At 35.0% G+C, this 22,808-nt stretch overlaps 1 protein-coding gene across 5 annotated transcripts in view; it reads left to right on the top strand.

The window, feature by feature from the left end:
* Positions 1 to 22,808, top strand: part of ARID2 (AT-rich interaction domain 2) — a 217,209-nt gene that overhangs the window by 110,834 nt on the left and 83,567 nt on the right. For 4 of the 5 annotated variants that reach the window (XR_012375101.1, XR_012375102.1, XR_012375103.1 and 1 more), the window contains exons 12-17: positions 1,841 to 1,922; positions 3,787 to 3,921; positions 4,560 to 4,756; positions 5,023 to 7,886; positions 10,369 to 10,482; positions 15,947 to 16,095. Coding sequence is in view for 2 of the 5 variants with exons in the window: in XM_025882864.2 (XP_025738649.1) it covers positions 1,841 to 1,922; positions 3,787 to 3,921; positions 4,560 to 4,756; positions 5,023 to 7,886; positions 10,369 to 10,482; positions 15,947 to 16,095 (3,541 nt within the window). In the remaining 3 variants the exon portion in view is untranslated. The remainder of the gene's footprint in view (positions 1 to 1,840; positions 1,923 to 3,786; positions 3,922 to 4,559; positions 4,757 to 5,022; positions 7,887 to 10,368; positions 10,483 to 15,946; positions 16,096 to 22,808) is intronic. The other variant, XM_025882865.2, reaches the window with a different exon arrangement.

The following is a 22,808-nucleotide window of genomic DNA, read 5'->3' as shown; positions in this document are numbered from 1 at the left end:
CCACCCAGGTGCCCCTGGAAATTGATTCTTTTTAAAGTATTGGAATGAGTCTTTAGGTATCTTTCCTGAAGGCAGTGCTTCTCAGTTTGTAACCACTTTTATAGTAATTCTATGATTCCAGTTTATATTCTTAATTTAATTGTGGCTGCTTTATTCTTCTTTATGCATTATTTGTAAAATTTTTATAATTTCAACATAATTTCTAATATTTCACTCAACTGGTCATCAATTGATTCAGGAGATTTCAGTCTGAATAGGGTATATTCTCTTGTAGTACAATTGATGAAGAAAAAGGAGGAAGATTTCCAAGTGGGTTCAGGCCCTGCTTAGATATTTTCTCTAACAGTGTCATCAAGTTAGGAGAAGAAAAGATAAGCTGGGGTTGCACCAAGAAAATAGTTTTGATTATAATTATTTTGTTCTGTTAAGAAATAGCATGTCATAGTATGGTATCTAAAATATGACAGACCTGGATTCAAATCTAATACCCCTAAAAGAAGGCTTTCCAGCTATACACAGCTCTGCCATTTCCATCATGTGTTCCTTTGTAAACTTGATCTCTCAGCTTTATGTTCTTCATTAGCAAAATGGGGATAATTAAATTTAGGCCTATAAATAAGATTAAAATAAACAGTAGTTTAGAAATACATTTGTTCTGTTTGAGGATTCTGAGTTTCGCTAAAATGTTATTTGAAAAATGGTCCATTTTATAAGTTTAAAAACTATAAAATAATGCTGAAGCAGTATAATTTTTAATTTTATAAATATATAAGATTCATATTTAAATTATCATAATATGATAGTTTATATTATCATATTTTTATATTTTCATTAGTTCCTTTATATACAGCAGAAAAGAAAACACTTATTTTCCTGCAGATCTGTTCAGCTTGTTAGAAAATAATAGATGATTTATACATTGGACTTGAATTGTTTTAAAATATGTCATAAGCAAAATCTCAGAAGTTGGTATGTGTTCTAAGATTAATAGCTAGTACATTTTTACCCAACCATCTTGCCTCTCTTAGGACAAAAGGTATACTTGAAAACTATTATTACAACAGATTTTTTTTTCCCCAGAAGAATAATCTTATGAAAATCCTTTCTTGAATGTAGGACTTTAAATTAGTTCAGACTTTTTGTTCACCCTTTCCCAGAAATGTTATATATATGCCACTTTCAGAGTTTAATATTAATCTTTTATTTTATTTGTATTTTTGTTTTAAGATTTTATTTATTTGACAGAGAGAGAGACAGTGCGAGAGGGAGAAGCAGGCTTCCCGCTGAGCAGGGAGCCTGATGCGGAGCTCGATCCCAGGACCCTGGGATCATGACCTGAGCTGAAGGCAGATGCTTAACGACTGAGCCACCTGGGCACCCCAATATTAATCTTTTAAATTCAGAATTGAAGTGATTCTCTCTGATACTGTTTCTATAACTAAACTGATTCTTATTTACTGATGTGTTGAGCTGTGTGACCTTGGGCTAGTTATTTTAATCACTTTGAGTCTCAGTTTCCTTATGTGTACCCATCTCATAGAAGAATTCATATATAAAGTTTTTAACTCAGTGTCTGACCCATGGGAAAAAAAATTTATATTAGCTATATAATCCATATTATTGTTATTTGAATGATTGTAAAGAGTTTATATAAAGCATCAAAGACAGTGCCTGGTATAATATGTGCTCCTTTCTCAAATTTGTATATTTTCGTTATGCTTATACCCTTTTTAAAAGATATTCATTGTGAATATTAACTGTTTCAGTATCCATGAGCTAAACATGGCATGTAGTGACTAAGTTTGTACAAATGATGTAGCTAATGTATTTTTTTCTTTAGCTTCCAGAGCAGTTGTAGCACAGCATGTTGCTCCACCTCCAGGAATAGTGGAAATAGATAGTGAGAAGTTTGCTTGTCAGTGGTAAGTGGTTTATTTCTATTAAGGCTTTATCCTTGGGAAGAATAAAGCAAAAGAGAAAAGGAAATGTATTTCAACAGTCATCCGGAATGTTTTATTCTGTATTTCTTTTTAGTCAGAGTAGAATATCATTTATCCAAAGAATGGACTATGTAAAACCATTTCACCTGCATTTTAGAATAATTTGAAAGAAAAATGTTCATCAGAATCTTCAGAATTAAAATTACACCACTTCTTTTTGGAGTAAAATTTGTGTTAAAATGTTATCTTTGACTTTATAGAAAATAAGATTTGTCAGATTATAGGATTTTTATTAAATTAATGTTTTATTAAAACTGAACTGGACTGTCTTTAAGAAAATAAAAGAAGATTTTGTTGTTAAATGTCCCTCTTTTTCATCACAAGCAATACTTCTTGTTCATTGATAGTTAATTTTTCCTTTTTCGGCGTAGTAAGGGAAAATGAGTCAAATGATACAATACCTAGTGGGTTTACATGGAAATAAGCAACTTGAAAATAATATTTTATTGGGAAGACTGACTAGTCATATATCAGCCACTTACTGAAAAAATAAATTGTAGACTTGGTTAGATTTCATTTTCTCATGGATAGTAGCTTCCACAGTTATGAATTCCAGCTTAAATTCTTTAGAAGATTAACAGATTGAATAGAAAAGATCACTTTCTGATGATGTATTACTTTAAAAATTTTCTTTCTTTGATCCCTTTTCTCCCATTCTCTAACATTATTTGTCTCCCATTCCATGTTCCTGTCATTCTGTGTTCCATATTTTTGGTGCTTTCATATCTTTGTTCCTGTGGTAGTTTTCTCTAGACTTTTCCACTTTGCCTAAAATCGGGTTTACATTTTTAAATATCTAATTATTTGCTTTTTCCTCCCCTTCTATATTTTTACACCTTATACTTGATGAATCTCTTCCAGTAATACTTGGAAATGTTTATCTTCTACACTAAAACCAAAAAAAAGGTTTTTTGTACCTAATCTTTTGAAAAGTCAGTACTCAAAGAATTATGAAAGTTGGAAAGTTTGTACCACATGCACAGTAAAATGTGTGTGTGTTAGGTATAGATTTGGTCTTCTAAATCCCATTTGCACATTTCTGCCAGTTCTAGTGAGGAAGGAGGAAAGTATCATTTTAAAATTATTTAATCATAAGTATTATTTGATTCAGTTTATATAAACAGCTGTAAATTGGCCTGTTATATGTATAGTAAGTCCTAGAAAAGAATCCTATGAAGGTAATTCGGCCTCTAGTCCTAACATATATGGATGGAAGTCACTATATGAAAAAGACAAATTGAAGTTTGAGTTAATTTGTAATGCATTAGGAATAGAAGTTTCTGAAATGGGGGAATGGAAGTGTGAGGCATGGGAGAAGCTTAGGTAAGTTTTTTTTCTTAAGGAATTTGTTCCAAGAGACAACAAAAGTTTAATTTTAGTTCAGTTTTTCTTCCATTTTCACATCTGCAACGGAAATAGCTCATTATTGGGAGTTTCTGTTGTATTTTAATTATTGCAAGACAGGAAATTGAGTAGATATTGATTTGTTGTAGAATATTTGTTGCCAACAGACCAATCCTATTCTCACTGGGGTGTGAACACAGTTTTTATATTTGTTGTTAATGATTTTTTAATACTAAAATAAATATGATTAAATAGTTAATCTTTTATTTGGTTTCGTCAGTCTAAAACCTAGCATGCATTTTTTGCTAATAACATGAGAAAGTGAAATTTGATTAACAGGCATAAATATTATTTTATAAGACATTGCCTTCAAATGGTTTTACTATACGTAAATATGAACTCTCCTATAATGCATAATGCCATTTATTTTTCTCCTTTTTAGGCTAAATGCTCATTTTGAAGTAAATCCAGATTGTTCTGTCTCTCGAGCAGAAATGTATTCTGAGTACCTCTCAACGTGCAGTAAATTAGCTCGTGGTGGAATCCTAACTTCAACTGGATTTTATAAATGTCTTAGGTAGGATGCATAGTTGTTGACTTTAAACAAAGTTGATTTATATCACCTAGAGCATCTCTTGCTCTTTAGAGAAAATACGAACCATCTATCTAGTTTTAAATATTTCTACTACTTGAAATTTTATATTGGCTAGGTTGTAGTTAGATAGAAATTTAAATACAAGGGGATTTTGGAAATCAAACCTGGTGTTTGTGTTTGAACATTATGAGGCTTATCAAAGAAAGAGAAGGGAGAAACTTTTTTCTACACTACTTTATTATGTTAAAGAAATGACTTTTGCCCTTTTTAATCTTGAATAACAGTCTATAACTAATACTCTTCAAATATCAAGGCTTTTGATATTTTGCAAAGTTCATAAAATAGACACTACCTAGATGCAGCTTTTTTGTTACTTATATAGAGTATGGAATTATTTAAAACCCAACAATGTTAATAAATAATGATTTTAAAAATTAGAGAACTGATCTTTTATATGTTTTCTTTGCTTCCCACCTTTGCAGAATATAACAGTATGCATCATACTGGTTCGAACGTTAGTAGTAATAAAATATACTGCTGCTATTCATGTAAACATTGTTAGAAGTCTGTTTTTTGCTCGTGTGCTAGTTAAGAAAACTAAGTATGTGTGTACTTTACAGAACGGTCTTTCCAAATCATACAGTGAAGAGAGTGGAGGATTCCAGTAGCAACGGGCAGGCACATATTCATGTAGTAGGAGTAAAACGGAGGGCTATACCACTTCCCATTCAGATGTACTATCAGCAGCAACCAGTTTCTACTCCTGTTGTTCGTGTTGATTCTGTTCCTGATGTATCCCCAAGTCCTTCACCTGCAGGTATTAATTTTTGAGTTTTAAGTGTTACTAATTTAACAAAAAAGCAAAATGAAACTTATATTGTATACATTTAAAATGTATAATTTTTCCTCGTGTTTCCAGTAGCATATTTGCTTATTCTGTTACTTTTATCATATTTGTATGATGCAAAGTTGTTAGATGTTAATTTCTTAAAACGATTCTTTCTTGTATTAACTAATACAATGCCTACACGCAGCTTTTCAGTCATTTCATTATGAATTTTGACTTTTCCCTCCTATTTTCAGGAATCCCCCATGGACCACAAACTGTAGGAAACCATTTTCAGAGGACTTCTGTTACCAACCAGTCTTCAAATTTGACTGCAACACAAATGTCTTTTCCAGTACAAGGTGTTCATACTGTGGCACAGACTGTTTCAAGAATTCCACCAAATCCTGCAGTTCATACCCACCAGCAACAAAATACTCCAGTGACTGTCATTCAAAACAAAGCTCCAATTCCTTGTGAAGTTGTTAAGGCTACAGTAATCCAGAATTCGCTCTCCCAGACAGCAGTTCCTGTTAGCATTGCTGTGGGAGGAGGAGCTGCTCCGAGTTCTGTGGCTCAGAACCACAGCACAGGGCCACAGCCTGTTACAGTGGTAAATTCCCAGACATTGCTTCATCATCCGTCTGTAATTCCACAGCAGTCTCCCTTGCACACAGTGGTACCAGGACAGATACCTTCGGGCGCTCCTGTTACAGTAATTCAGCAAGCTGTCCCACAGAGTCATATATTTGGTAGAGTGCAGAACATCCCAGCATGTACTTCTACAGTTTCACAGGGTCAACAGTTAATCACCACATCACCCCAACCTGTGCAAACTTCATCTCAACAGACATCAGCTGGTAGCCAGCCGCAAGACACTGTTATCATAGCACCTTCACAGTATGTGACAACTTCTGCATCCAATATTGTCTCAGCAACTTCAGTACAGAATTTTCAGGTAGCTACGGGACAGATGGTTACCATTGCTGGTGTCCCAAGTCCACAGCCCTCAAGGGTAGGGTTTCAGAACATTGCACCAAAACCTCTCCCTTCTCAGCAAGTTTCATCAACGGTGGTACAGCAGCCCATTCAACAACCACAGCAGCCAGCCCAACAAAGTGTAGTGATTGTAAGCCAGCCAGCTCAACAAGGTCAGACTTACGCACCAGCCATTCACCAAATTGTTCTTGCTAATCCAGCAGCTCTTCCGGCTGGTCAGACAGTTCAGCTAACCGGGCAACCAAACCTAACTCCATCTTCCTCGCCATCACCTGTCCCAGCTACTAATAACCAAGTCCCCACTGCCATGTCATCTTCCTCCACCGCTCAGTCACAGGGACCACCTCCTACTGTCAGTCAGATGCTGTCCGTGAAGAGGCAGCAGCAGCAGCAGCTTTCACCAGCACCCTCCCCACAGCAGGTACAAGTACAGGTTCAGCAGCCCCAACAAGTACAGATGCAAGTCCCGCCACAGCAGGCGAACGCAGGCGTTGGTCAGCCTGCTTCTGGTGAGTCGAGTCTGATAAAACAGCTGCTGCTTCCAAAGCGTGGTCCTTCGACACCGGGTGGTAAGCTAATTCTCCCAGCTCCACAGATTCCTCCTCCTAATAATGCAAGAGCCCCTAGCCCTCAGGTGGTATACCAGGTGGCCAATAACCAAGCAGCGGGTTTTGGTGTGCAGGGGCAGTCTTCAGCTCAGCAGCTGTTGGTTGGGCAGCAAAACGTTCAGTTGGTCCAAAGTGCAATGCCACCCACAGGGGGAGTGCAAACTGTGCCCATCTCAAACTTACAAATATTGCCAGGCCCACTGATTTCGAACAGCCCAGCCACCATTTTCCAAGGGACTTCTGGCAACCAGGTAACCATAACAGTTGTGCCAAATACAAGTTTTGCAACTGCAACTGTGAGTCAGGGAAATGCAACTCAGCTCATTGCTCCAGCGGGAATTACCATGAGTGGGACGCAGGCAGGAGTTGGACTTCAGGTGCAAACACTTCCAGCCACTCAGACATCTCCAGCTGGACAATCATCCTGTACTACTGCTACTCCCCCATTCAAAGGTGATAAGATCATTTGCCAAAAGGAGGAGGAAGCAAAAGAAGCAACAGGTTTACATGTTCATGAACGTAAAATTGAAGTCATGGAGAACCCGTCCTGCCGACGAGGAACCACGAACACCAGCAATGGAGATACAAAGGAAAATGAAATGCAGGTGGGAAGTCTTTTAAATGGGAGAAAGTACAGTGACTCAAGTCTACCTCCTTCAAACTCAGGGAAAATTCAAAGTGAGGCTAATCAGTGCTCACTAATCAGTAATGGGCCATCGTTAGAATTAGGTGAGAATGGAACATCTGGAAAACAGAACTCAGAACAAATGGATATGCCGGATATCAAAAGTGATTTGAAAAAACCTCTAGTTAATGGAATCTGTGATTTTGATAAGGGAGATGGTTCTCATCTAAGCAAAAACATTCCAAATCACAAAACTTCCAATCATGTAGGAAATGGTGAGATATCTCCAATGGAACCGCAAGGGACTTTAGATGCCACTCAGCAAGATACTGCCAAAGGTGATCAACTAGAAAGAATTTCGAATGGACCTATATTAACTTTGGGTGGTTCGCCATCTGTGAGCAGTATGCAGGAGGCTCCAAATGTGGCAACACCGCAGTTTAGTGGTACTGACTTGCCTAACGGACCTCTAGCTTCAAGTTTGAATTCAGATGTGCCTCAGCAACGCCCAAGTGTAGTTGTCTCTCCACATTCTACAACCTCTGTTATACAGGGGCATCAGATCATAGCAGTTCCCCACTCAGGATCAAGAGTGTCCCATTCTCCAGCCCTGTCATCTGACGTTCGGTCTACAAATGGCACAGCAGAATGCAAAACTGTCAAGAGGCCGGCAGAGGATAATGATAGGGAAACAGTCACAGGAATTCCAAATAAAGTAGGAGTTAGGATTGTTACAATCAGTGACCCCAACAATGCTGGCTGCAGCGCAACAATGGTTGCCGTGCCGGCAGGAGCCGATCCCAGCACGGTAGCTAAAGTAGCAATAGAAAGTGCTGCTCAGCAAAAGCAGCAACATCCGCCGCCATATGGACAGAATGTGGTCCCACAGGTAAGTCGTTCTGCTGTCAACATTGTAAATAGGATTTTAGGGGAATGTGCACTGTTGGGTCTTTGCCTCATCTTGAAAAGGTAATTGTGTCATCTCACCAGTGTACTTGGACTCCCACGCTCCTATTTTTCGGTTTTTTTTTGTCATATTAAACAATCGTCTCAATTGTTAACTTTAGCACATGGTTAAAAATCTTTTAAATTTTGGTATAGACCCAAATTAGTAATTTTGTAGACCCAAGATAGAGGAGCACTTGCTAATCTGACATCTTTTGGAGAATTTTTTAAATGTAAGTTAGTCTCCTTTGGTCTCCTTTGGAGGGGGCGGTGGTGTGGGATATACTAAGAGCACTTCTAAAGGGAGGTTCCGTATTTGATTTTTGACACGAGTATGTTTTTGTGGCTCTTTTCACCATTCTTTTGTAAAAAAGATGAATCCCATAAGTGCTTTATCAGGTGTTTTCTTGTTATATTTTTATATTGACTTAGTTGCCTTTATTCTTTAAAAAGTGTTATAATTTCAGTTTCTTTCACCTGTTCTGATATTCTTGCTTTTGTGTTTCTTACTCCTTTGCCCTACTGTCATGTTTCTGTTATCCCCTCTTTAATAGTCTATCCAATCTCTGTTGTACCCTGTAGTAAATAAAAGTTTTCTAGGACTAGTGCTACTGAATTGAGGGTTCATTCTGCCTGTAAAGATTTTCAGGTCAATCTTGTGTACTGTTTCCACTGAAACTAGGGGTTTGCTTAACAGTTGTCTTTAACCTAATTTCTTGGATGACTTTTCCTTTATTCTCTTTCCTAAGTACTACATAGCCAGAACCTTCTGTGACTATTGCCAGCTCTGCTGGCACTCTTCTGACTTGGGCTTCTTCTCTGTGCTTTTGGTGTTTACAGCAGATCTATGGCCATTGTTGGCAATAGTACCAAATCTGGGGGTGGAGGGAGGGGCAAAATGAAAGATGAAAGAACAAAGAATCCCTTGCTTCAGAACTGTTCATCCACTGATGTGCATCTTTTTTCATGTGAGTGGTTAAAACTGGACAGTGCTGTCAGGGGGCATAATGAGATTTTAATTCATACGTTAGTACTGTATTGCTTAGATTTATTTTTATTGCAAGGTACCTAAATAGGTTGAGTATTCTTTGGTTGATGTGTACATGGCAATAATTAGTACTGAGTTTTAGTGAAAAACACTAAGGCAATTTTACTCAAACTGCTACAAGTTGAATTTTTCATTTATTAAACACAGTAAAAATTTTTTAAAGTAGTGCAGTGTCTGGCATATAGTAAGCATTCAGTAAAGCTGATTTTTATATGTTTTTTTCCTATATTTGTAATTTCCCACTTCATCTTGATTATGTTCCTGACTCTGTTTTTTCCTCTCAGATTCTCTTATAATCCTAAATAGTTATAGACTAAGCCAAATGAGAGAAAAACTCCGTTACTGTGGAATTATCAACCCTCATTTTTTTGTGCGTCCTTAATTATATTATTATTAATTATATTATATTCAATAATGATACTTAAGAACCAACAATAATACTTGTTAAGACTAGGACCTGTGTTAGGAACTTGGTACTAAAGCATTTTCTCGTTTAATCCTTAAAATAACTCTGTGAGGTAAAAATTGTTATTACTGTTTTAGAGATGAGGCTCCAAACTGCAGAATAACTCACCCAAGGTCACCAACTACTGTGAAGTGGTTCCAGGACTGAACCACTTGGGTGTGTGTCTGAAACAAAGATTCATTCTCTTAACCCATTTCACCACTATTTTCCAAGATTTCGTTGAAAAGTTTTATATATAACATACTGATTATTTGAACTATTATATTACAGAATGTGAGTAGCATTAAATTATAATTTTAGGACATGAATGCTAAAACTTTTTTCTTTACACATTGGACATATATGTATCTAATTCAAGCCATAAAATTACTACATTTTATTCCTAATATGAAAAATGTGTTTTTTAGTATAGTCCCGAAGGACATAGTCCATTTAAAGTGGCTACATTCTTTATTTTTAAAATCAGTGTTTGGCTGGCATGTAGAAATTTTAAACTTTGTAAGGAAAAAAGGGATAGCATGCACGGTGTCTATGAGAGAGAGAATTAAAAACTGGGATTCTTACATGTAACGCTTAGCAGGGTGACTGCTACATAGTTAGGCACTCAATAATAGTACAGCTGTATTTTACCTTCATATATGGGAATAAAGTACTTATAAAGGCTAAAAAAGATCAACTGTTCAAGATGGGATCATAAATTTCCTTTTGAAGGGTCAGCTGTTGGCCTTCTTAAGAGCCTGCTAATAGAAAACCATTTCCATTGTTGCCCAGATTCTTCAGGTTTCTTTTATATAGACCTTGGTTTAACACCATTTTATTCACTATTTGAATTGGTGCTTTAAAGGGGTAGATGAAATAGAGGATTTTAAATGTGATTTTTCAGCCAAACCTTGTTATTTCTACCATTTCAAGGGGTCTGGGGATGTTAAGGAGGCACCTGGACCCCAAGGAGGGACTTTCAGACTTGCAGAATGTTCAGGGCTGGAAAGACTGCAGGGAAATGTCCCTGCTGAGAATGGCCAACAGGTAATCCTTCCTACTACATTGTTATTTCATGTTTCTTTTCTCAATTTTTTTTCCTTTCACTCCCATTAATCAGCTATATTAATTTCATTACAGAAAAAAAAACAGAAAAAGAGAAAGATCTATGAAAGCAAATGATATAACCACAGATTTTGTGTTTAAGTAGTATTTAGCTGGGTGGTACGTATAAATACATACAAAATAAATTGTACCTATTTCATGGCAAACTTCTTTATTTGTAGCTGCTTATTTTCAGTCTGTTGTATTTGCAATCTGTAGGATATCTGTTCATGAATTGGTATCTTCTGGAGGCATAAAACTAGACTGGCATGTAAAAAATAAAAATGAATTAAAAAAGAAAAATAATTATAAATATTTACCTAAAGATTTGCCTTTTTCAGGAGCATGTAAAACACATGTTGAACAGAACGGAACAATAGCTATTAATCCCATGATCTGAAGACATGCTAAATTCTTGTATATAAAAATATTTTACTTAAGGTTGTATTTGTTTAAGGTGTTTTATATGTGCCTTTCCTCAGTTCCGTGTCCTTCACATAGGAATCATTGCTGATATGGTTCTGTGTGACACTGAATTTTGTATCTTCCTGGTCCCTTCCTTTCTTTGATAAAGAGCTTGAAGTTAATCAACCCATCAGAAAGCAGATCTGTAGCCTCAAGGGGGCAGCATTTAGTCATAGCCAAGATCATTTTAGCAAGAGCCACAGGAATTATTTCAATATTTTCTTAAGAGTACTACTGCTTAGATTTGTAGAGTGGCAGCACATTGTAAAAACTAAGAAAGGCATTACCACTAAACATAATTTTTTGTTCGTATTTCAGTGTGTCCTTATAAGCCAGTCTTGGTATGTATTGATTATCTAGGTTTATACTTCATAAGAGTAAAAAACTTGGTAGTTTAAGAACATGAGGGAATGTTAGAGCAGAAAGAATCTTAGATATTATCTTGTCCCAAACCCTCATTTTTAAGAATTGAAGTTACTTTCCCACACTCACAAAGATCTCTTTTCCAGTGATTTCTATAATTGTCTTAATTCTGTTCTTAAAAGATCTGTACATTTAGACTAAGTATAATCACTTTTATATCACATTTAGAGTAAATCAAATTTTTGTTCCCTACGACTTCTTCAGAGTATCTCTCCTTACATGCCTATGTTTTAGAATATACTTTCTCAGTTTCTTCAGTTAGATCTTAGGTGTCAGGGTGTCTGGTTTATTCATCATCATATTTATCTCAGTCAGTTCCATTTATAAGTGGCTTTCAAAATGTAGCTAGAATTGAACACAGTGTTTCATTACTACCTAGTAAAGAATTTATTTTGAGAATAGACTATGAATTTGTATCTTCTAACACAGATTGAAGTGTTTAAATTTTCATCTTTCTAAGGTTTTTAAAGTTTAATATTAAGAGTGTAAGGGTTTAAGAGCCTCAAATCCCAAGTCTTAGATAAGAAAATATTATCACTCTAGGGGTGCTTGGGTGGCTCAGTCAGTTAAGCATCCGACTCTTGATTCCAGCTCAGGTCATGATCTGGGGGCTCTGTGCTCAGCGAGGAGTCTGCTTGAGGATTCTTTCCCTTTCCTTCTGCCCCTCCCTCTGCTTGTGTGGTTTCTCTCTCTCTCAAATAAATAAATAAATCTTAAAAAAATAGTATCACTGTAATCTAGAATTTTTAGCCATAATTTACTCTTGAAAAGATGACAGAGGAAAGCATACTCTTGAAAAGATGATAGAAGAAAGCAAGGTTAAAATTTCTTTTTTTAACAAAAAGAGCATTAATAAAACTGCGTTAACTTTTTTAGTTAATTTTACATTGCAGAATAAATCACAGAGTTGTTTTGCATCTTTTGTGTAATTTTATTTTCCTGGTCACTCACTGCTGGATTTGTGGCTTTGATTTGAAAAAAAAAAAAATCTGTAATATTAAAAAAAATAGCTCTTCCTCAACAGAGTGAATGAGAATATTCCTCAAGAGGGATCACTCCAAAAACTTTGACTTTGAAACCTACTTTTACATTTACATTTGAGTTAGGGTTATGGCTAATGATCTAGCAATTCATAGTCAATAATAAGGTTAAGAAAAAGTAAACTTACACATCCTAAAAGAAATATATTTTGCACTATCAAGTAAAATACCTAATTCTTTTTATTAATTAATTTTTATTTATGTATTTATTTACTGGGGGGAGGGGCAGAGGGGAAGAGAGAGAGTGAGTCTTTTGAGCAGACTCCGAACTGAGTGCAGAGCCCATTGCGGAGTTGGAGCTCACGACCCTGAGATCATGACTTGAGCCAAAATCAAGAGTAGGATGCTTAACTGACTGAGCCACACAGGCGCCCCAGGAATGTGTAATTTTTTAATAACGAGAGGAAACCTAAAAACATTCACCCCTGTGGTCAAAGGAAATATGACTCTTGGAATTTCTCCTTTGGTATATTCTATTAAGTACTTTAATTCTTGGGGCACCTGGGTGGCTGAGTTGGTTAAGCGTCTGCCTTCGGCTCAGGTCATGGTCCCAGGGTCCTGGGATCGAGCCCCACAGGGAGCCTGCTTCTCCCTCTCCCTCTCCCCACCCCCTGCTCCTGCTCTCTCTCTCTCAAATAAATAAATAAAATCTTTTTTTTCAAAAGTACTTTAATTCTTTTTGTTTCAGTGATATATTTAGACGTATTTAATTCTTTTTGTCATTTGTTTAGTTTTTATTGTAGTTTTCCCCAACATATACAAAAGTAGAGCTAATAAGTCTTCATATATCTATCACCAGCTTAAAATCTTATTACCATTTTGCCTTTTTAGTTTCATCTGTTCTTCACCACTATCATTTTTTTTTCCTTGGAGTACTTTAAAACAAATATCAAACATTATTGTGTTTTGCCAATAATAATTCAGAATCTGTTTCTCTAATAGTTGAGTACTTTTAACTATTTAGATCTCTCTCTCCAATACCAAATCACATCCAGCATAAATAGTAATGTGTTTAATATTATCTGACACCCAGTTCATTATTCTCTAGTTGTCATTTTTTTTTTTAAGATTTTATTTATTTTTGACAGCACAAGCAGGGGAAGCAGCAGGCAAAGGGAGAGGGAGAAGCAGGCTCCCCGCTCAGCAGGGAGCCCGATGTGGGGCTCGATGCCAAGACCCTGGGATCATGACCTGAGCCGAAGGCAGACATTCAACCATCTGAGCCACCCAGGCGCCCCTCTAGTTGTCTTTTAAAAACAACATTTTTTTTTTTTAAACAACTCGTTTGAATTAAGATCCACAAGTTTTTTACATGTTGCGTTTGGTTAATGCGTCTTTATTTATTCTTAATTTAATAGATTAATTTCAGTCATCCTTGCCACATCCCTCATTCACATTTGGGGTCAAAATACCTTGTGATTCCTTGTTAAATTTTCTATGTGACACCAAATAAGAGTTCCACAATGGAAAAAAAGATAGGATAAAGATTTGTTAGCACTTATGAAAATAAAAATAAGCTTTATCTACAAATATATGACAAGATATTCAATAAAATACCTAATTTAAACAGTAATAGTATGGGGAACCAAAAGATTCATTCTGAGGGAATTTGATGCTTCTGGCAGATTTACCCTTTAATTAAAATTCTGGGATATTTGTAACTTGTTACTCTCTTAATATTTGTATTTGGCTGAAATGGGTCCTCTTGGTTACTCCCCCTTATTAGAATTTCCTGGATTTTTATTGAATATTTTCATTTCAGGGAAGCAATTTGAATAATTCTTTTGATAGACTTAATTCTAATGTTACCTTCCATTCCTTTGTCTCTGATCCTCTTTTTTTTTTTTTTCTGTGTGCTTTCTCAGCATCAGTTTTTATGGCTTTAAGAATTCCCAGGTGAACGATTGTCAGATCCGTGTTTCCAGCATTAACTTCTATTACTAGACATTTGTAGTTGTTGATCTGTCAGTGTCCCCAAAGCAGACTCATTATCTTTCCTCCAAAGTTTGGTTTCCCTTCTCTATTTGGACTTCTAGCATAATAATAATAATACTAACTATTGCCATTTGTTGAGAATCTAGAACTAGGCTCTTCATCTGTAGTTTCTCTAGTCTCTTCCCACCATTCCTTACCCTAGATTTCATTACTTAACAGTTTATAGATGAGGAACCTGAAGATCACAGAGGTTAAACAGGTTGCCCAGGGTCACATAACTAGTTTAAAAAGCAAATTGAAAGTTTGAGTACTGATGTGTCAAGCTAGAGAGTCCACATCATATCCATGACGCCTGTTTTTCATGCATGTATATGCATGTATATGTTTTCTCACTGACCATACTGTAAAATTTAAGGGCGGGACCGTTATGGAAACAACTTCAATCACATCCCAAAAGTAGATTTTTTTTTTCTTAGAGTTTGGAACTCAAAAGTTCTTAGGACTTCACATTTCTAAACTTTTTTTCAGCATTTTATTCTCCTTTTTTTCATTTTTATGCTCTAGCCTTATAGTGTTTTGTCTTTTTTCTGATTTTTATGACTTTTAATCTGACGTTTGCAGCAACCAATATTACCTTATAAGTGAACAAGTATATGTAATATTTTTCCAAAGTTTAAATTTATTGCCATTAAACTATGGTTTGAAAATGATGTGCTACCATTTCTATTGAAAAATTCAGTATTTTTCCCTTTGTGATACATTTTTTTATGAATAAAATCTGAGTTAAGGTTCAAAGAAAATATTTTGCCTCAAATTGTTTTAAGCTTTATTATAATTATGTATTTTTCAGAGAGAAAGGGATGGAATACAGAAGAAGAAAACATAGCTTATATTTAAAAAAGACTTATATGTACAATTAGGATTTTTATTTGTATTGTCCATCAACAGCTGTAACTGAACAACTTTAAAGACTAAAGTTAAAATGACTTACTATAAAATAATTTTTACAACATTCTACTTACAGTTACTTCATTTTTAACATCAGAAATTTTCTTTGCTTTTTGCTATGATTGTTTTATGTTGTAGTCATTAAAAAAATCAAAAGGAAAAATATGCTAAGAAATAATAATTTGCAATTGATTTGTTCTTGTGCAGAATGTACGTAAGTAAATCAAATGGGTGCATTTATAGTAGATTTATTCCTCATGTTAATCTATAATTGTGTTTCTGCCTAATTTTATTAATCTAAAAATTCTTAATTCTAAATAATGTATATCCTGTAACAGTAACAATGTGATTTTGCCTTTGTGGTTCAGATGAAATAAAAGAATCTAACTTCCTAATTATTTTTATAAAAATAATTATCTTTTATAAAGAATTTTTTAAAAAATGATCATTAACTACAAATGTAAATTTTATGTTAGAAGTGCATAACTATCAATGTAATCATATAATCGTCATTATAATTATTTTATGCCTATACTATAAAATACGAATGTCTTTCAGTGTCACCTCACAAACTACGTGGTTGTGTTTTTTCACAGAACACTCCTCTGACGCCTTCACCAGCTGCGCAAGTGCAGAGCCAGCCTAACACTTCCCAGCCTTCTCCATTCAGTGCATCTAGTCAGCAAGGGGATCCAGTGAGAAAACCTGGACACAACTTCATGTGTCTGTGGCAGTCTTGTAAAAAGTAAATGGCAATTTTATTTGATACACATAAATGCTCTTTGTTCTGGAATGCTTTTATATTTACATTTCTGTCATCTGTACTTTTATGAAAATTTTCTTTTGAAACCACTGAAGTCTTTTAGCAAAAGTACTTCCTGTGAAGAGGGATGTCTATGTAGGTCCAGTGGCACCTAAACTAGGAAATTTATATAAATGGTAGAGCTTCATTGCCTAATGGTAGGTTATTGGGGAATGTGTTTCAGTATTAGCTTTTAACAAGAGAAAATCAGCTAAGCATTTGATTTCATATTTGACTATGAAAAGAGATAGGTTTTTTAAAGTGACTTGATGTTGGCGACAGCTATTGGATTTCTGTATTGTAGCAACTTAAAGATAATCTTTTAGGAAGACTGATTTGTCTTAAATTTGAGTTTGGGTTGGATACCCCATGAAAATTATTTTTAAAGCCATATCATCTTAAAATTTAATAACTAAGATGAACAATGAGTAGAATTGAACTTCCTAAAATAGGGCTTTCTTACACTTGCTAAATACTTGCGAATAATGTCAGTTAAATAAAATAGTTCTTTTAACAGTGCTCAGCCAAGACCCTTTGCTTTGTCACTTTTTTAGAGGTATGGGACTAAGGCACTTGTCTTAATAGACATAATACCCTTCACTTTATGGATATCAAATTTCCATTTCACTTTAACTGATAGAAGAAATTATCATATTCTTTTAAAAATTATATTTGCTATTCATAATTTTTATGATATACTACATACTTTACTGTAAACTTCATATACAGGTTTGTTGTGGGATTGTCGCTATCACTGTAGCTTAGGGATTATTAATAGCATGCACAATTTCTTTGAACAGTGTTCATCAAACTTTAAATTTCAACCCAGTAGTGGTGTCATGAAATCATTTTGTCGGATCTCTACTTGTGGGTTTTTGCTGGTTTTGTTTTGTTCCCAATTAAAAAAAAATGAATAAAATATATCAGATTCCATCATGTTAGTAAAGGTAACTATTGTTTCCAGTTTTATATGTATATATAATATAGGCAGGTGTGTACTAGATTATAGTATAAAATCTGTTTGTCAAAAGGTAGTTTACAAGTCCATGCTTTCGGGGGTCTCCGATTATTTATTTGATATGTTTATTTTGACCATCTTGTTTTGTTTATGTTGTAAGTTAATTTGAAACTATTTTCACCATCATCAACTGTATTCTTTACTTTTTTCAGATTTTGTTTTTGTCTTTCCATGTAAATGGAAGCTGATGGAGTAGGTAGTCAGCTAATACTATTTGTTGACTAAAAAGTTTGAGAATAGCTGCTTTAGATGAAACGCTTACAGTATTTCAAGAAAAAAGTTGCTGGAAGAGTTAATGCGCCTAAATGCACAATACAATTTCCCGTCTTGCTACAAAATTTGATCTGTGCCTCCTCTTTGGAAGTCTTTTTTGAATAAGCCTCAGCAAGGGTTCCCAGAGCTTGTCATTTTTTAAAGCCATTTTTAGATGCTACAATTTTAATTCAGTTTGATTCTGCAAATATTTACCGAGTACCCTCTAGGAGGGTGTATGTGCTTGGAGTTAGAAATAAAGAAGATCATTCTCAGCTTTTAAAGAAGCACATCCAAAAACAAATTTATGGTATAAATAAGTGCTATAAAGAGATAGTTGGCAGCATAGCGGACAGTTAATACAGTGCTGGGATGGTTAGAAAAGTTTCAGTACAGGAGCACCTGGGTGGCTCAGTCTGTTAAGCAGCAGACTTGGTTGTGATCTCGTGGTCGTTTGATCAGAGTTGTGCATCAGGCTCACGCTCAGCGCAGAATCTGCTTCAGATTCTCTCTCCCTTTGCTCTTCTCGCAATTGTTTCAGTTTTATGAAGAGCATTTTAAAAGTGGCATTGTGTACTTCCATCAGGAGTTATGTAATATCTTGTCTCTTTTTTTGTGATGTCAACAGCCATTGAGGGTGATCACCTAAATCCATCATTACATTAAGAGTTGTAAAATGTAAATGTTCCCCTCTTACCAACTCTTTGATTTCTCTGAGAAATAGTAAGTTCTTTCTTAAGTTCCTAAAGAAAAGGCTAGATAGATTATCTATGATAGCTCTTATTTACCAATTTTAAAAATATTGCATTATTTACTTGTATTCTTCAAAGGTGTCCCATGAAGTTTGGATTCTGTTTGTTTTTGTTTTTAGTATCATTATAAATGAACTTATGAATTTAAAAATATTTGAGGTATTTTAGTCCATTGCAGTTATTATTTCTTTATGTTCAAATTGTCCTGTCTTTAGCCAGTAAAGGCCTATTCATGCTGGTTCCCAGTTCCTTTGGTTGATCTTAATATCAGTGATCTTAATAGGTCTTTGACAGTTTCCTCGTTCTCTGTTAGACAAAATGTTCCTGCCACATACATGGAATCAGATTTGTCCAAGGAGGTCTTTTAATGGGAAATGGTATTTAGTCTAGGTTCCAGGGAGTATCCGTTGCTTTTAAGTTGGTTATTATTCTAGATGTTTTAGTGGACAGACTAGAAAAACTAATGGTTTTTATTTCATGCTTAGAAAGATCTTCTCAGCTCTTAGATCACATAATACACATTTTGTTGCCCTCCAGTACTTTAATGTTTTAACTTTTTTATCCATCTGTAATTTAGTTTCATGTATAAAGTGAAGTATGAATCTAGCTTTTTTATTTTCCAAATGGCTAACATATTGGTGTTTATCTTTCCCTTGGGTGTTTGAATTTCTACCCTTGTTGTATATTAAATTCCTGTATCCTTTGTCTATTTCTGAATTACTTGTTACTCCACTGGTCTCTGTCTTTATTATACCATCACTTTTTTCCCCCCAAATATTTTATTTATTTATTTGAGAGAGAGCACAAGCGACAGGGAGGGGAAAAGGGAAAGGAAGAAGCAGACTCCTGGCTGAGCAGGGAGCCTGATGCGGCACTCGATGCCAGGACCCCAGGATCATGATCTGAGCCAAAGGCAGCTGCTTAACTGACTGAGCCACCCAGGTGCCCCTATACCATAACTTAAAATTTTAATGTTGGATATGGCAAGATCCCCCTCCTAATTTTTCTTTTTCAGGGTGTTTCTCAATTTTTTTCAAGCATTTATACCAGGCACTATGCTAGATTTTGAAATTAGAGTGATTTATAAATTGGACTTGGTACATGTACGGATACTTATCCTTTCAAATGAACTTTAGAATGTTTCTATAGATCCCCAAAAAAGCATGTTGGCATTTTCATTGTAATTGCTTTTTTTTTTTTAGATTCTTTTTTTAAATTTATTTGTCAGAGAGAGCACAAGCAGGGGAAGCAGCAGGCAGAGGGAGAAGCAAGGAGCCTGATATGGGACTCGATCCCAGGACCCTGGGATCATGACCTGAGCCGAAGGCAGACACTTAACCGAGTGAGCCACCCAGGCATTCCTTTTTTGAGGACTTTTACACCTGTGTACTGGTCTATAATTGTTCTTTGTATGGTTTTGGTATTAGGGTAATGCTGGTCTTATGTAATGAATCAGGAAATGTACTCTCCTATTTTCTGGTAGGGATTATAGAGAATCGGTATCATTTCTTCCTTAAATGTTTGGTAGAATTCACCAGGGAAACCATAAATCCAGTTCAGTTTTTTTCAGTAGTTATCAGCTTGTTCAGATTATTCTTCTTGTGTGAGTTTTAGCAGATTGTGTCGTTTAGAGAAATCCATTCATTTTATAAATTACCAAATTTGTGGCATAGAGTTATTTATAACATTTATTATCCTTTTAATGTTCATGGGCTCATTAGCAATGAAAGAAGCTTTTATTTCTGATATTAGTAATTTGTGTTGTTTCTCATTCTTTCTCTTGATTAAGCTAGCTAGAGGTTTATCTATTTTACTGATCTTCTCAAACAACTGGTTTTGGTTTCGTTGATTTTTCTCTGTTGATTTCCTGTTGTCATTTCATTGATTTCTCCTTTAATTTTTATTTTTTTTCTTCTGCTTGCTTTAAATTCATATTGTTCCTTTTCTAGATTTCTAAGGTGGAAGCTTAGATTATTGATTTTTAGATCTTTTCTAATCTATAACTTTCCCTCTATGTACTGCCTTAGCTGTATCCCACAAATTTGGTAAGTTGTAATTTCATTATCACTTAGTTCAAAATATTTTAGAAGTACGCTGTTTAATTTCCAAGTATTTGGGGATAGTCCACCTATCTTTTTGTTATTTTTAGTTTAATTACACTGTAGTCTGAGAACATACTTTATATGACTTCTATTCTTTTAAATTTGTTAAGGTGTGTTTTATGTCCCAGAATGTAGTCTGTCTTGGTGAATGTTCCACAAGAGCGTGAGAAGAATGTTTTTTTCTGTTGTTGAAGTGTTATATAAATGTCAGTTAGATCAATTGATTGATGATGCTCTTAGTTCAAATACATCCTCCTGATTTTCTGCCTGCTAGATCTGTCAATCACTGATAGAGTTGTGCTAAGTTTCCAAGTATAATTAGTGGATTTTTCTATTTCTTCCTGCATTTCTATCAGATTTTGCTCATATTTTGATGCTTTGTGTTAGGAGTGCAGACCTTAAGAATTGCATGTCTTTGTGAAGAGCTGACCTCCTTATCATTATGTAATGTCCCTCTTCATTTCTGATAGTAAGCATACTCTGTAGTCGGCTTCGTCTGACTCTAGTATAGTTACTCCAGCTTTCTTTTGATTACTGTTAGTGTGCTATGTCTTTCACCATCCTTTTATTTTTGGGGTGGAGGGAGTATAAAATGGATTTTAATGTTCAAATCAATATTATTAGTCCCCAGCTTTCAACTTTGAATATGATTTTCTCTTCTTCCCCCTAGGTTTTCCTCATAAAAAATCCTTTTGCTAACTGCCTTTAAAAAATTTTTTTAATTGGAGTGTAGTTGGCATACAATATTACACTGTTTCAGGCGTACAACATAGCCGCTTGACAGTTATATACATTATACAACATTCACTATGCTAAGTTTAGTTACCATGTGTTATCATACAAAGTTATTACAATATTATTGACTATACTCCCTGTGCTGTAGTTTTCATCCCCGTGACTTACTTATTTTAGAACTGGAAGTTTGTACCTTTTAATCCCCTTCACCTATTTTGCTCATCCCCCAACCACCTCCATCACTTTACTTTTAATCTGTGTTTTTATATCTAACCATACATAGTTGGGTTTCATTTTGTTTATCTGCTCTGCCAGTCTCTTTATTAATAAGTATGTTTAGATCATTCACATTTAAAATGATTATTGATACAGTTGCATTAATATTTATCATATTTATAAATGTTTTCTATTCATTTCACTTGTGTTTTGTATCTTTTGTCTTCACATGTTTTACTTTCTTTGGTTTTAGTAATTTATGATTCCATTTGTTCCTCTTAGCATATCAATTATACTTCTTTTAAAAACTTTTTATGGTTTTGTTTTTTTTTTAAGATTTTATTTTATTTACTTGTCAGAGAGAGAGAGAGAGAGCACAAGTGGGGGGAGAGGCAGGCAGAGGGAGAAGTGGGCTCCTTGCTCGCTAATAAGGCAGCAGCTCTAGTGCAGATGTGCCCTCACTTTTTGTCTGAAAAAGTATTTCTCCTTTGCTTTTGAGAAATAATTTTGTGGACATAAAATTTTTTTCTTTTAACTTCAAAATATTTCATTCTACTCAAGAGACATCCAGTGTAAGTTTACCTTTGTTGTGCTATCAGTAATGTGTTTTGTTTTTGCTCTTTTCCCTCTAGCTACTTTCAAGATTTTTTTGTCTTTGGTTTTTAGCAATTTAAATATAGTATGCCTAGGTGGGTTTTTTTTGTTTTTCTGTTTTGTTTTGTTTTTTACATTTATCCTATTTGGTATTCTCTGAGTTTCCTAGATCTGTGGTTTGGTGTGTGTCATTGATTTTGGAAAATGCTCAGTTCAGATATTTCTTCATTTTATCTCTTTCCTCTTTCTGGTATTCCCATTACACATACGTTGCACCTTTTGTAACTGTCCCACAGTTCTTAACTGTTTCCTTTTTTTTCTCTTTGTTCTTCAGTTTGGGAAGTTTCTATTCATACATGTTTTTAAACTCACTGATTCTGTTCTTGGCTGTATCCAGTCTATTGATGATCCCATCCCCAAAGGCATTCTTTTTTTTTTTTTTTTAAGATTTTAATTTTTAAGTAATCTCTACACCCAACACGGGGCTCAAACCCACAACCGTGATATCAAGTGGCATGCTCCACTCACTGAGCCAGCCACTTCTCAAGGGCATTCTTTATTTCTGTTACAGTATTTTTGATTTCTAGCATTTCTTTTTGATTCTTAACATCTCCATTTCTCTTACTTTACCCATATATTCTTCCGTGTTGCCACTTTTTCCATTAGTGTCTTAGCGTATTAATCATGACTATATTAAGTCTGCATTATGATAATTCCAAAATCTCTGTCATATCTGAGTCTGGTTCTCATGCGTGCTTTCTTTCTTCAAACTGCGTTTTGGGTTTATTGTTGGGTTTTGGTGTTTGGTTTCTGGTTGGTTTTGGGGGTGTTTTTTTTTTTTCTTTACATTTGGCATGCTTTGTAAGTTTTTGTTGAAAACGGGATATGTTGTATTGGTTAATAGGAACTGAGGTAAAGAGGCCTTTGGTGTTAAGTTTTATGTTTACCTGCTTAGGAATTATGCTGTATTTAATGTTTGCTGTAGCT

Source organism: Callorhinus ursinus, unplaced genomic scaffold (genome assembly GCF_003265705.2).
Source record: "Callorhinus ursinus isolate GAN/ISIS: 27379988/994484 unplaced genomic scaffold, GSC_fseal_2.0 scaffold44, whole genome shotgun sequence".
NCBI lineage: Eukaryota > Metazoa > Chordata > Mammalia > Carnivora > Otariidae > Callorhinus > Callorhinus ursinus.
This window is presented reverse-complemented; position numbering and strand designations above follow the sequence as displayed.